This window comes from Colletes latitarsis, chromosome 1, assembly GCF_051014445.1.
Source record: "Colletes latitarsis isolate SP2378_abdomen chromosome 1, iyColLati1, whole genome shotgun sequence".
In the NCBI taxonomy this organism is placed as follows: Eukaryota; Metazoa; Arthropoda; class Insecta; order Hymenoptera; family Colletidae; genus Colletes; species Colletes latitarsis.
Genome location: NC_135134.1, coordinates 44,440,069 through 44,456,407, shown reverse-complemented (window position 1 = coordinate 44,456,407; position 16,339 = coordinate 44,440,069). Strand labels below are relative to the sequence as shown.

The window sequence follows — 16,339 nt, the reverse complement described above, 5'->3', positions numbered from 1 at the left end:
ATGTGTATTCTCTCGTTGATTAAAGTACATAGGTAGAATAAAGAAATTTGGCTTTGAATTTTTAGATAAAAATGAATTTTGCCACAGATTATATTAACAAGTTACCACTGTTCCAAATGTGCATATTCATTGTTAAATCATATGACAAATGTAGTTTAAATTTTGATAATGGTTTTAAATACGATAGTCACAGGTTACTAATTTCATTGTGCAAATCAAATCGCACAATTACGATTTTCACGGCTGCGGATTGTCCTTCAACATTTTATCAGTAGTTGCACAAATGATATCAAACAGGAGGACTTTATCTTATTTCTGTTAGAAACATTCAAATATTTAGACTGCGAGTAATCTATCTTATGCGCATTCCAAAATATTCGATAACATCGAATAAATCAGAAAACTATATGAATTTTTTAAACGAGAACTTAAATAGTTTCCGCCTGCGAATAAAATTAATCCCGTAATTATGATTTTTATTATTGATCGTTGTCTAGCCATCGTTGAGATTAGACATTTTCGCTCTCCGATTTTAGGTTCTCTCTGGAGTGCAAATAATATAATATTTATCCATAACCCAAAAAAATATAACGTTATATTTAGAAAAGTGTACACGTATAAATGTTACTTTAAAGTTAGGTTTTATTAGAGTTCAAAATTACAGTATATTTCGAAAAGTATATTAAGAAAAATACTTTTCTTTAGATACTAAATTCGGTATTATGATTTCGACAACATAATTATAGTTATCATTTTACCTTTCTAACATCATTAATATTTTTATAGTAGAAAATTAGTGATAATTATAATGCTATATTACACAGGTATTTAGGTTCTTGCAATTCAATTTTCTTATGCTTTCACATGCTTTGATCGCCGTGGAATGTTTAAATAGTTTAATATTCGGTCGAAACACGATGCAATAAAGTGTTCCGAACGAGTCAAACTGTTTTAAGAAGATTCAATTTACACACTAAAAAATTGCTAGCGTTTCATCGCCTGTTCCAACAACACTTTGCAGAATATACTGTAACTTTGCATAAATGTGTTCGATTCCGGGTAAACGCGATCGAGACCAACGAGCTCTCGGGCGTATCGGCATCAAAATCCTTTCCACGTCGGAAACAGAATCGCATCGATTTTAATATAGGAGTAATTTACTATAGCGGCGAGTATACTAATATTAGGATTACTATCGCCCGTTAAAATATTTACGATGCGAGGTGCGGGTAAATTGATTAGCTCATATTACGTGAATTAATTAAGCAACGCTGCTGAAAGGTAACGCGTTCCATCCGATCGATCGTCGAACGGGGAAAAATAATCGACGAATTACGTTCGTGATCGAGCCGTTCGAAAAAGAACGATTCGCTCGTCGTAAAAAAAGAAGGAAACAAAGGAATATTATTTAGCTCCGAACGAGACATTTCGCGTTTTTGTTTCCAACACTTCCCCCCCCCACTCGAAACGAGTTTTTACAGACGCGTAAAGCACGGCCGCTTTTGTTTAATCTTTCATTCCGTGTCATTTGTGATAAAGGGCCGGCGCCGTTCTTTCCGCGTTGCGTTGCTTTGATTTTTCTCGAGACGTCTGGCGAGACATTCCGTCGCATAAATTCTTAACTGGGTGAAATTAGCGAATTAAAAGTAGGGGAGGGAGGGAAAAAGCACGGCCGGGGACGGCGAAAGAAACACGGGAGGATTGGTTCGCTGCCCGAGGAGACTTCACAGTCCTGTCAGGAGGTCACCACTGACTGGCAAAGGGAAAACGATGTCGGGGCGAAGAGGGGTAGGGGTGGGGGGGATGGTAGAAACGAAAACGGAGTCTCTGAATTCGAGACTTCACGGCCTTTTTTAGAGGGCGGCTCGTAAATAGGAATATGCAAGCTGGTTCCGAAAAGCGTTGCCCGATGACTGGAGGCCACCTTCCTCAAAGGGGACGACTTAATTTTTATTCATGCGCCGACGATACGGCAATTTTTCGCAGTCTTAACTGGGCTTTGAAATTGTCCGGTCAATTTCGCCCCCGAAGGACGTGCTCCTTTTTTCAAACGCGGCCGTCGTCGCGAAAGGGGTGACTCCACTCCAACCGCGTCTCCTCTGTGTCGTTTGTATCGATATTAATGGACTCGTCTCGCAGTGTTCTCCTTTTAACGAGAACGTCGTTATCGTTTCGTCGAATTTTTATACGGGATCGGTATTCCTCGAATCAACTGTTCGTTCGCGAATGTGACATAATTTCACTCATTGCGAAGTTTGATTAACCTTCGCGCGTGCACTCGGGTATTCAGATATTTATATATTCGTTTTAATAATTTTTTGCATTCTTGACAACACAAAGCTGCCCTAGTTTCTCATTACTTGGATATTTCTACATCGGTTTGCATACTAAGAGAAAAAATGAAGGCTAATAATTTTAAATAAATGAGCTTCACATATAATTATAATGAGATTCTACAGGCCAAAATAAGACGAAAATCAAAGATACTAATTTGTCGACAAACGGGGTGAGAAAATGTAATTATACAGGAGGGAACTGGATATTGCGGAAGAACGGAAACAATTTTTGTTAGTTATTGCATGCATAGTAAAAAGTACATTTCATTGATCGACGGATAATGTCAAAGGTCGCGAAACCCTATTTCTTTGAATAACAAGTATCTGTCAGTGGGGAAAAGTTTCACAAGAAACTTTAAAAATAGGTAGATGAAAGTCGAAACAGTGATGGATCGATGAAATATTAAATAATAATATATCTTTTTTAGTATATATTTTGTAATTAGTGATAAAATATTGTTTTACCCGACGTTAGTAATTAGTATACACTCTCTTCTGGAAAATAGTCTAGTCATAACAGTTAAAAGTAATAGTTACAGTCCTAAAAATACGTACATCGAATAGGGTGAGCCAAAGATAAATTATTTTAGCGGACTCATAAGACTGAGAACGAGAATTCAGTTTTCACTTCATTAAACTTGTAGTTGGAATTGGTAAATGATGAGAAATAACAGTGAAAACCTCTAGTCAACAACGTTACACCACGGAGCGTCGTTCGTTATGTTTTTTCTCCGAGCGAGCAGCGGTTAGAGAAGTTTGAGAGACACTGGTTCCATCGAATCGATCGCGTTCGGTGAAAAAATCGGAAATCCTCGCGCGCGAAGACCGGAATCGCCGGCGCTCCCAAAAGCTAACGCCACCGCGGGTAACGATCAGGAAAACCGATTAATTTCGCGCGCATAGGGTGACCAATCATTAGATTTCGCCCCATGAAAATTGAGTTTTCCTCGTTGCCAAAGGGGTAATCTTTGGTAGCCTCTGGCCCATTGCGTACGAACAACTCTGTCGTCTATCCGCCCAACACGGTCTCGAATGCGTGCAGCTATTTATTAGGCTGCTGTGCGTCCTCGTACGCGTGTGTCGCGTGGGTGTGAGTGGATGCAACGCCGCTACTACGGTGGTAGTGTGCGCGGACGACGGTGGCGGCGCGTAACTTCGGTTCCATTATTGAGCGATCGGGCGATCGAAAAATTCCCGCGCTTTTTCGCGCGCGACCCCCCGGGTGGGGCGAGCCGACTTCCCATTGGCCATGCGCCCAGTCACCCTCGCACGCTCGCCGCGCTGGAGGGGAGGATGGACTGTACACCCTTGGCAGGTATTTGTCTAGGCTGCAGCTATTGACCAGCTATCGATATCGTGGACACTCACCGATATTATATTCGCCATCCTTCGTTTCTGCCACCCTCGCCTGCATTTCCCACTCCCATTACTGTCACCCCACCCCTGCGCTCCCTAACCACCCCGTCGTTTCTCGTTTTGCCTGGTAGCAGCGCGAGTTCCATCGAATTTCGGTTAATGAATTATATGCGTATACGTTGCAAATTTTATAGGCGTGCGAATATACGCGTACATATTTATACGCGTCCATGTATATGTATATATATACATATTTATATATATATTCCCCGATCCCGTCGAGGGAAATTGTTGTAACCCGAGCGTGCTATGCTATTGCCGCGAGGAGGGGGGTGGCGCTTGAACGCGCGACGGTGTACGGCAGTAAATTCCCGCCGTTTTTTGACTTCGATCGGCCAATCGCGGCGCGGCAACGAGATCTCGCACCGAAACGAGAAATCAATATGGCATGCAAATGCTCCGCGGAAGCGGTATCATTTGGGAAAACAACGGCCGCACGGGAATTCGAAAGGAATTTCGGTCGCGAGCTCGCCGATTTTTGAGTCGCCGTAGACCGGTATGCAACTATGGAACGAACCGACGTTCGAAAATGAGGAATTTTGCCAGCACGCCGAAACGAGGAATCTCGAATCGAGACTATTTTTCGTTCCGACGAATTATGACCGGCGCACGTGCACGAACAATCGAATCGTCGCGAATTCTTTTCCCGACGCGAAAACCCCGTGCGGCACGGCGTTTAAAACGTTTCATCGATAAACCATGCATGCGATAGATGCGCGTACGCCGACGTTAGGCTGAAGTACCAACCGCAGCAGAGCAGACCGGGAACCCGGTACGTGGGAAGGGTGATTATTAATGTAAGGGGTGGCTGAGCAGTAGTTACTTGCTTGTTGGTAGCCATCGAAAAAGACGAAGGGGTTGAAACGACCGTGGGCGAAATCAATGTTGGCCTTTTTTCTTCTCTCGTCGGGCACGGTCGTGGAACGCGATACGAAGAATTTTTACCGGACGCAACGAACGCGCGAGGTAAACTCGATCGCCCCCCCCCCCCCTCCCCCTGGAGAATTCATTTTCCCGTGGATGATTTCAAAGGAATGTTTTCTTGAGGATCCGTGCGTTATCCTTTTGCGATTGAGATAGCCGGTTTCGATTAAATAGCTCGCATACCGACGAGGTTTCGCTTTTTTCTTTCTTTTTCTCGTCCGGAAGCAGATATCTGCCGAGACGACCGAGACCTTTCCAAGGGTCCAAGTCGTACGCGGCGCTGACCGTATCGCTTCTCGAGGCTAATACCTTCCGATTGACTACGCTTATCCCTTAATGAAATTCTTTCTACTCGGGCGCGACCCGCTCACCGACTGGCTTTTGCCGTCGAATTTTCTCATTATTACCGATCTCCCCCCGTCCGTGTTCCTCGCCTCCCGGTCGCCGCTATTCTTAGCCGAACCGGCGGGCTCGATGAATTCGATCGTTCGGGGCCCGCGTAAATCGAAACTTGTCCGGAGATACGTGTACTCGCGGGGATACCGTAGTCGACAACGTGTTCAGTCAACGGTGTCTTGGAAATCACGGTTCTGCCGAGGCGCATTGAGCAATCTCGCGGCGTGCTGCATTAAAATTAGCCACAATCGGAACGCACGATCGCTCGCGCAGATTATAATAGTATATTAATTTATTGATTATCGACTAGCTGCGATGCAATGAGGTATTCATAGAATTTACTATCAGTCCCGGGGATACTGAATGCATGCATTAAGCTCGGTACCGGACGCGACGATTTCGTCGCGACGGAGATCTATCAATGATTTTACGCCGCGGGCAATCTTTTCGCGACTAATTTCGAACGTTCGTGCTCGATATCTCGCGCATCAAACTGCAGAATTCTCTAACCTCTTCAGGACAAAATTATTTCGTTCCTAATAAACAAATATGCAAATTGATATTGACCCACGACGATGCTGCCGTATCGTGTTATTGGAAAATTTAACTATAAACATTCATTTGTAATATTTAAAATAATTTAAATACTAGGCGTACACGTATGTGTCAGTATCCTTGAAGAGGCTAGAGAAATAAGTTAAAAATATAAAGCAACAATTTTTTACTCGATTTCTAAAGAAGTTTGCAACTCAGATCCTTCGATCCTGTTTCAAGTTACGTTTACTTTAGAACCAAACCGTTAAAAATCTCTGCAACCGCGTGAAAGGCTAGGGCACACGAGCGTCTATACGACGCGTTTCTATGTTCTTCCTTGTCTTGCAATCGAAAACAACGAAGACAGACAAGACCGGTGTTCGTATGCCTTCGTTATGACCGGGACCTCTCTAAGCAGAAATCGTCGTTGGTTGAACATTCGAAACTGAATTTCTTTAAAAGCAGAACGTCCCTGTACGGACGTGTTACGGTAATTCCGCGATTCCGAGCGTTCGTTTCGCGCGATATCGTCCCTTCCCGATCGATCGCGACTGTCGGAGAAAAATTCAGCCATTCCTCGAGGCTGGGATCGTTGCCGGTCCAAGCAAGCAGGATTTCGCTGAGGCATATTGGCGGAGAAGGACGGTTACTCACCCGTATGCAGGCGGGTATGTTGTTGTACATGGCTGAGCTGCTTGAACCTGCGGTCGCAATAGCTGCATTTGTACGGTTTCTCGCCGGTGTGGACCCTAATGTGCTGTACGAGCTGGTGGTTGCTAGAGAATGACTTGAGGCATTGCTGGCACTGGTGCGGCTTTACCTCGTTGCCGGTGATCATGCCACCCGGACCGACGCCGATCGGACCAAGGCCCGCCAGTCCGCCCGCCATGCCGCCGCCGGGTCGAGCCGTCAGTGCACCCGCCGCGCCCAGCTCCCTCGCGTGCATCTGCATCGCGCTCTTGTGCATGAAGATCTGCGAGAAGAACTGCCGGGGTTAGTTGGTACGCTGCACTTTTGTTTGAGCAACGGAGGATGGCAAATCGACGGAGGACCCGACCGCCACTGACCCTCGTCGATCGCCATCGCTTCCTGGACTTTCGGAGGCTCGGCTGTCGCGCGCTACCTCTGCCCTTTCTCGAACTCTAAACGATCCGATCGCTTCTAAACTTACGAGTATCGAAACTTTTTTTTTTGCAATCCGTAACTTGGGAACAAGAAAATTCGATTTCACCGTTGGACTGGAGCCAATTTGGGATCTGCTGTCTCGATGTGAAGTGTTTTTTGTATTTGCAGTTCGATGGAATTGAGATTTGTAGGATGGAACGAGTCAGGACTTTGGGAAACCAGTGTAGATGTTCGATTTGTAGGATACTCGAATTTGTGATGGGTGCGTTCAATGAAACTGAGATTTTTAATGTAACGTTAGAGTTTGAATGAATCTGAACTTTGAGAACGAGGGCTGTAATAGTCTGAGAATTGAAGTAAATTTGAATGTTCTTACGATACCGAACGAAGACTGTTATTAGGTTTTACAAAATTAATTAGAATTTAAAGGAAGTAGTAGAACGAGTTTGAACTTTAAGAAATTCGAATTTGTCTTCTCGCGATGCAAAATAAAGAATATAATATTCTGGAAGCATTCCGAAAAATTGTAGAATAAGTTGGGATTTAAACAAATTGATAGAGAAACTTATAATTTAGAAAAATTTAACTAGTATAGAACAAAAGCTGAATCTTATTTGGCCATGAAGAGCAGTGTTCAGTTATATGAAAATTTTATGTATTTCCAAGCTTGTTCTAGGTTTCTTAAAAAATTCTTGAAAAGAAAAAAGCAAATCGCTTGTAATAATATTATGTGTACAAATATAAAATATCATAACATATTAATACATATTTAAAACACTAAAATAAAAGAAAACATTGTAAACCTATTATACATACATATATGCGAATTAAAATAAAAATATCATTAATTTTTCAAAAATTTACGTCTTCTGTCAATACATTATCCTTTCTTTTATTTTGCTTCGTAAGGTATGTGTTATAATTCAATATTATTTTATAATTTTACACTTTACATCATCGCGACTTGTTTTCTCTTTTTGAGAATTTATATTTTTCGGAGCTAGAAACGTAAAGCTTTAGTATTTACTGTAGCAAATGACTTTTTATGATGCAGAACAAGAATCGTGATGTTCTAAAAGCATTACGTAAAATTGAAATTTGTAGTATAAATTGAGACTTTAAACAAGTAGTAGACCTTGTAAGAATTTAGAATGAAAAACGTTCTCAAAATATTCGGAACTATTGGGATTTAAAAAAGTTACTAAAAAAAGATACAGAGAATGTGACGCGATATGGAGACTCTAATGTTTCTAATGTTGATACAGGTGTTTGGAACAACTGGAATCTGTAGTATAGCTTGGAGTACTTCTCCTTTTGACATAAAACAAGAATCGTGATCCTCTAAAAGTTCTGAAAAATTTGGATTTGTAGTGTAGAATAATTTTGGACTTTACGAAACTAGTGTAGAGGAAATTAGAACATTGGGAAACTGGAACTTAACTTCTGATGGTACAGGACGAGAACCGCGATGTTCTACGAGCGTTCACTGAAATTGAAATCCGTAGAACGAGTTAGAACTTGGAGGAACTTGTAGAGCAATTTAGAATTGAAGGAAATTTCAATTTGTCTTCCCACGATACTAAATATACGAGCGTTTTGCGTTTTAGAAGCTTCATGTGTTAAAGATTAGCTCTGCAGGGCATAGGTAGTCGCCACAGCTTCGCCCGTTTTGTTGCGCGCGGACGGTTCGAGCGATCCTCATGATTTTCTCATGCAATTATGGGACGACGAGAATCGAAAAGTACGGGCTTATATACCGTAACGATATCGTTTGCTGTTTGAGTTATTCATAGGCGAACTCACGATTGGTTGCCGTTCTGCGCGATTCGACACGTTGGCACCGACTGCGTTGGGTCGCCGTTCACTCCCCCGATTTCGCGTTCGGCATTAACGCGATCCATTAATTAAAAGTTCACGCTAGAATGACGTAATTCGTTCGGTACTTACACGGACTCTTTCGATACATCGCGACGGTTCACGGGATTGATTTAATCCCCGCGCGAAACAGGATCTTTGCATCGAAACGATCCAAATTACTGTCGAGTCCGTCTCTAAATTCCGTTTCTATTATTATTTTTTTCTATCGGTCTCTATCTATTGTATACTTACACGTGGCATATAGATGGAATTAAAACTTAATTTATGCAATACGATTTACATAATACACGATATTCAAATTTCATATTACCGGTGCCGGAGAAAACTCAATATTGTTATGATATTCATTGGCTAATAAAATGGTTCGATTAATACGCGCCCTGGAACCATAAATACCGATTGATCTTACATTATGAAAGATAGGAGCGTTCATGATCGGTCTAGGCGGCACACGAAACCTCGGCCAAACGATAATTTTGAATAAAGCAACAAGATCAGCTACAACTCTGTAACGACGTTAGTCTAACGGTTGTGATTAATGGTTCGTAGTTACGATCGGTGACCGCCATAGGTTGACCCGATCTATGGGCCACTGCCCTGAGGAACTTATTACCCTCTCCAGCGACACGATACGATGCTGACCGAATCGTTAATGCATATTCTATTTGCGATCTTACCAATGTGAGATACAGTAACCTTGTTCATTATTTCGCCCGGGGAATCTGTTTCGTTCGACGTTCAAAGACTCGAAGCACGCCGGGGTTAGGTCTCTAGTATCGGACCCGTGAGTAGTTCGGTTCTCCACGAATTTAATAGGAAGCGCGTAACAGCTGGCCACAAACGGGGGTCAACGGCCGTCGGTCGTGGTTTTCGAAAGCAGCCATCCCGATCGATGTTTTTCGAATCGCACGCGTGGCACGTGTGTACGTGTTTGTGCACGATAGACTCGCGTTCGCAAGTTGCGTACTCGACGTGTTCCTCGACGCGATGAGGAGAAACGCGAAACTGTTGGAAGGGCCGTGCACGGACGGTTGGAACGAAGAGGAACGCTTGATTTCGGGTTCTCGTCGAGGGAACAGGTGTTGCTCCCGTGGCTGGTGTGGGTGTAGGTGAACGAACGAAAGGGTTAACATTAAAACGAGCGTACAGTTCCTGGCAAAAGTCGAGAGAAAGAGAGAGATTCGGCAACGGGTTAACGGTAGAGGCTCGTTGAGAACTTGGCCGGAATTAAAGAAGGGAGAGGGCCAGTGTTCTAGAACGGACTTTGAGGAGGGAAGCGCGGCCGAGACGGGCTACGGATTTTATTAAAATATGTTAAAACTGTAATTAAAATCGAAAAATCTCGCGAGAAGTTTTAAGAATCTTAGACTGCCGCCTACCCTTCCCGGGAGCGCGACGGAGACGACACGGAGACCGTGGACGACAAAGTGAGAACGGAGAGCAAAAGCACAGAGAGCGAATTGAAATTGTCATCGGGGGGTTCTCAAGTTTCCGCGACTTTCAACCCTTTCTTTTGCGGGACGTCGTTAGATATTTGACGGGCGACCTTCGACGCTGGGCATCCCTGATTCTTAATCCCCGTGAGAGAGGGAGAGCCTGCGACTCGATTTTATTCCTCGTTTTTTCTCCGGGACCCGCTTCTTTCGAGCCCGAGACAAATCAATCCGAGTCGCGTTCCACGCCGATTCGAATAAAATTACTCCTGTTGCCCGGAAATATTCTTTTCGAAGATGTCGCCTCCTCCCTTTAATCGTTTTCTAACGCAATTTTTTCCCCTCGAAATTTCCCTTACGTTTTCTTCGCGAAAGGATACGATTCGGGGAGACGTTGTTGCGACGATCAACCGTAGCCAAGGGTTGCCACGAGGACGAGAAACGGCTCGATGGCGGCGAAGTCGAGTCGCAAATTTTTAACGACCGTCTCGAGTGGACCGTCGAGATTTTTCTCGAAAAACGTCGCCCGTTCGCCGGAAGGAGTCGCGAGCTTCTTGTTCGGGGCGATTCCCATGATTTTTGAGCGAATGCTAATTAAGTCTAGCGCCGACTCACAAAAGGCACCCTCGGTTTTTCTCGAACTCGAAGACCATACGTCCATTAATCAAATTTTTATCTCCTGGCAGACGGAAAATTGCGTTCCGTCGCCCAACCATAGCGGCGGGTCTGAATCTTTTTTTCTGATTTATCGTCGTCGTCGCGGCGGAGAAAAAAAGGAGAGACGGAGAGAGAAACGTCCGTGTCTGCGGTAAGAAACGAACAGAGGAAGAAAACGAAAAGAGTTGCTTTGCCCGCGGGCCGCCGGCTTAATGTCCTTAATAATGGAAAAATATATCAAGCGACACCCAGTGTATTTCCTAAGAAGCATCCCTCATTCCGGTTTCACCCCTCTGCTCTCGTTCTTCATCCTTTAGCCTTTCGGTCAGAAGTTTCGTAGCGTTACTCTTTCGACAGATTTTCTGTGCCTTTGATTACCGCTGAATGTAATTACTCCCGTAGAAATTGTTACGTAAGTGATAAAAAATAAAGTTGAATCAAAGTCGTGGGATCGAATAACTCGCTAACAAGGGAACCTTACGATCGGGACGAATGCTTTTTAGGCGAGATTTCCTGACTTGGATCTACCAGATCTATCGAACACCCAAATCTGATAGTTTTGGTAAATCTGGGTAATGGAACCACATCTATTATAGGCTCAATATAGATTTAACATCCAATTAATCCAATATAGATTTTTTAACATCCAATAGACGAAATCAAAAACATTGAAATTTTCATTTAGTATTATATGATATTGATTATATTTTATTATTTTGGAAGAAGTTTTGCCAAGTTTGCAAAGTTGTCATTTTCATGACAACAGAAAATAATGACTTTCATTGAGAAAACAATTTAAAAAAAGAACTTTACTTATTGTATATTCTTTATTTGATGATTGTAATTTTATAATTACTTTTTCAATCAATTATTCACTTTCTGCTTCAACTACAAGATTTTCTATATATCTTATAGTTGTAATAACAATTTATTTTATCGCTAAATCGAATAATAATATAATATTATTCTAATGCGACTTGTTTTAATTGTAAGAAACACTGATATATCCTTTTCTTTTAAACATAAACGTTGAAGTCTGACATTAAAAAGTTGAGTTCAAAATTAATATTTATCTTAATCTTTATTCTCAATCTACATAGATACGCGTGTATTTGTATTCGATTTCCTTCTAGTACACGTGTTTACAATGTTTTTTGCTTATTACCGGAAAATATGAATAATTCATAGAATTCGAAACTGACAATTAGATGATTAACTCTATTTATCGTGTCATTGGCAATTACTCGTTAGAAGAGATTATTTTGGAATTTCCTCTTGATACCAGTGACCTTAAAATTTTTATGCCTTAATATATATACGTACACATACAAATTATTGTGTATACGTATATTTAGGCGAGTACATATTTCTAAATACACGAGTAACCATGTACTAGAAATTACGGATACGTTGATAGATATGTCCACGTTAATAAAGTATACTTCACATTTACATCCAAACATCTATTTATAATTTCCTCTTTTCATAGGATTTTAATTTCTCAATGTGTGTAAGTTTCGTATAATAAAGAGGTATTATCATTATCATTATGTAAATAAACGTGAAATAGAGGCATCTAATATAAACATACAAACATAGAGGTGCAACGTGCCACCATTTTGGATAATTGTTTCAATAGAATTAACCTTAAAAGGTACCTGTCTTACCTTGATTTACGAAACCATTCTAATTAAATACGATCTATACTGAAATCCATTACTTTAAAACGGATAAAATAACTTTGATAATCTGTCGGATGTGCGTGCACTTTGACTAATTGTAAATCCCGATATAATGGATTTTGATATAAACTGTGTTTGATTTGAAAGGTTTTGTAAACAAACCTGAGACAGTTACCTTTTAAAATTATTTCTGTTAATGTAATTGGTAAAAGCACTATCACGTTGCACCATATAGGCCTACACCAGAGATTAATTGCATACAACACTTTTCAAAGTCGTTTTTCCATGATTAACCATGAATTATAAATAATGGTAATCACTTTGTCACAAATAATGGTAATCACAAGAGGATGAAAGGTAACTCCTTATGAAAAAGTAAAAAGGAAGAAAAGAATAGAATTTTTTCATTTTCGGCTAAGTTTTCAACATAACCGAGTTTAAAAATTCACACTTTAACGAGAATATCTTATTTACATTTTCTATGTAAAGAATTATTATTCACCTATGTAGTAATAAATGTTCCGATCAAAAGGTATCAATGCTGGATTGGTTGGATGCATACGAGAGGGAGGAAATCAGTCTCAGTAATTTAGTACTACATAATACAAGAAATAATTAACGAGATCCATCTTTTTGTTCATTCTGAAATCCAGTAACTTATCAATATCGCATAAGTATTGTTTACAAACACAATATACATATACGTTGGTAGGTGAATATCATATCTCAGCTACAAATGTAAACACATAGATTTTTAAAGTCAATTATCTCGACAAGCAAACCAAAAATGAACAAATATTCTTCTTTCCTTTCTCCTTATTACTTCATAGGGAATCACCTTTCATCCACTTGTACATGCAGGAATATTACTGCAAATTGGATTTTCGTTACTCCAAAATATGTAGTTAAATTACGCATGGACCTGCTGGAACGAAATACCAGGGTCTTCGTCTTGGGAGGGTTAAAGATTAAAAAGTTGGTCGCTCAACAATTATTTTTCCTGATTGGATTCAACGGGAAAAGTGTCTCGATCAAGTTGGAGCCGGATCGTTCGATTCCGCCTGGAAACGAATAGGCCCGGGATAAGTTGGCCCCGTTTTTCGAAAGGGATTCGAAGGATCCGAGCAACGCAACCCTTTGTCTCTCCCTCGGCGCAGTAAATTACAGCGGAATAACATTGGTCACTGGAAGTAGGCTACTTTATACACTTGGAACACAAAGCAAAGGTCTCACCTGCTGACCATATGCCTTTTCTCCATGGCACACATACGTACGTAACGTGTTCCGTCCACCCACGCACGTCGGCCATCTAGCACTTCGCATGTGCTATTAACTCGAAGGTATGTGTGCCTCTCTGTACACACGCGCGGCACAGGCCTGCCCGTACACGTGTGTAAGCGTGTGTCTGTACGGAGACAACGTCCAATCTAACCTACCTAGCGTTGCCTGACTCATTCTCCTACCTACCCACCTATCTGTCTAAACTACGGCCGCGAATAGTGCCGTATTATAAAGGAAAAGGTGGACCTTCTCCGCCTCTCTCTCTCTCTCTCTTTCTCTCTGTGTCTCTTTCTCTCACTCTCTCTGTAATTGTCGACTTTAATCTGCCTGAATCGCGGCATCGTGATCCGCTGCTTGCTCGTGCGTTTCCTGTTACAGACCAACCTGCCGATCACACCCAGCCTTTTTGGATCCCTCGATCACGACGCCGTGATTAGGGTATTCGCGAACACTCCTGTCTGGGATCCTCCGTCGACCCTGACTCGCGACACCGGACAGAGCGCGCGTCCTCGTGGGCGTGTATCTCGAATGCAGAGTAAGCAAGCCAGAAATTTTGCTCGAGTCGAGATTTCCGCGTATCTCATCCCCCAAGTTTTCGCGACACGCGAAACGCTACGATCGATTACAAGAAACGCGTGGGCGATACCGAGCCGAGCTCCGCCGGTTTTGTCTCGACCGTTCATTCGCGGGACTCGCAGACACGTTATTTTCATAACGATTTCGCAACAATCGACGCGGGATAGTCGTCTTTCCGGGCGAAGGGTGTCGGTAAATTGTTTTTCTCGACGACCGTTAGCTTTGTCGTTCTCGACGATGCGACGATCGCTGACGCGTCGGATCCAAATTTCTTTGAGAGACGAATCCCTGGCGTACGGTGCCCCTGGGAACGCGTCGATGTTAACAGGCAGCTAAACAGAGTCGGTGTCAAAATAGCACGTTTGAAACTCACTTAGACGACGCTATAATAACCGTCGATTCTCGTCTCGCGAAACGCCTGCCCTGTCTATAACCGTGATTGTACACCTCGGTCCCGGGGTGGGAAACGAACCTGTGCTACAGGCAGTTAAAGTCATCGTTGTAGGTTTCCCTTACGATATTAATCACGCGTACGCCTTGCCGTGTAGCCATAGACTAACAATCTCTAATCCTCGATCAAACGGCGCTCGATTAGCCCAATAAGAGGGCAACGACAAACGGCTTTACATACTTGGCCTCGGTCGCTTTCTACTCTGTCTGTACTACAGACTCTGTAGTTCCCTTAAATGATCGACGCCGCCTTCGCTATCGAAGCTTCTAATTCCGCTGACGAGATCGAGAAAGACGAGCGTCGCCAATTCGTCGAGGTTTTCAGATAAAAGGGTCAGAGGTCCCGAGAAACGTCTCAAAGTTCTTCCGTAGTATCGTTCGATTAGGCCTACGTGAGCACGCTTGTGCAGACTCGGACGTTTCTAATGCCGTTTCTAACCCAGGCCTAACCCTCTCGTAGTCTTTTCCGGAACCTTTATGTAATTTCCACCGATAGAACCCTGACTTTGACAGACAGGTATTTTTCGAGAAATATACTTTTCATTAATAGCAATTCGACATGTTCCACTTCTCACTTATGCACGATACGTGTCCATTTTAGCGAGAGTCATCGATGATTTTCTATTTTATTTATTTGTTTACTTTGCGGAGACATGACCTGTGGTGCATCAAAAACGCACATTTTTTAAAATTTAGTTTCGACGATTATCTTTGAAAAAATTTGAGTAATTGCAGAATCGATTTGCTAATTTTGTGTGCATATAAACAAATGAAATATTAACTAGGTTTAGGAGAACACCGTGAGGTATCTTAAAATTAAAACAGAGTAAATCGATTTAAAAAATTCGAGAGCAAAATGTATTATACGTCACCTTGACAAGTTTAAAAAATCGAAATTCTTTTTTGAAAAAAGAAGATTGCAAATGTGTTTTTTTACCGAAACTATGTACACTGTAACATCAATAAAACTCCATTGATTTTTATAAAGTTTTACTCACATCTTTTGAAATATATTATCTCGTTCAGTTGCTATAGGACTTTTTTGATATTCATATTTTATCTGATTTATTCAAAGGGTTACTTTTATGGAAAAAATTTAATATTTTACTTCAAAATATCACGATTTTATCATTTTTCAACTAGAGAAAGAGATCTTTCATGGAACGATAAACTTAGATTTATTATTATATTTCGATATTCAAATTATGTCTCAATAATGACTTTGTTTAACGTGTTAGAGGTACTCTCGATAGCTATATTTGTGTTTGAAGAAAAATTGAAGAGAAAAGCAATTGTATATCCTACTCATAAATGTTTACTGTCTTTATTGAACAGTTTATATCAATGAAATCTTTACAATCAATTGAAAAAAATTATTAGAAAGAGTACTATTTAATACTGTATGTACATTGCATGTTGTTTACACATGATGATCTACTGCCTCTTGAATGATTTTCTAACAGAACTGTTACTTGGTTTCTCAGTTGCTAGATTTAAATTACTTAGATTTCTATTTTTTGTGCCATCTAAAAACTCAATAAGAGTCAGAACGAGGCAGAATGTTTGAAATATTCGAAAGATTGAGACATTCTATGTAACAAAAATGGTTATAACCTAAGAATATGGGCAAGTATGAGGTATGTCTATAAAA

General features: G+C 41.5%; 1 protein-coding gene across 14 annotated transcripts in view; it reads right to left on the bottom strand.

Moving 5' to 3' along the window:
* The window catches only part of Dati (zinc finger protein datilografo), a 124,166-nt gene that overhangs the window by 64,193 nt on the left and 43,634 nt on the right, over positions 1 to 16,339 (bottom strand). For 12 of the 14 annotated variants that reach the window (XM_076767505.1, XM_076767435.1, XM_076767478.1 and 9 more), the window contains exon 3: positions 6,261 to 6,591. In XM_076767505.1, the coding sequence (XP_076623620.1) occupies positions 6,261 to 6,591 (331 nt within the window). The remainder of the gene's footprint in view (positions 1 to 6,260; positions 6,592 to 16,339) is intronic. The other 2 variants (XM_076767426.1, XM_076767523.1) reach the window with 1 other exon arrangement.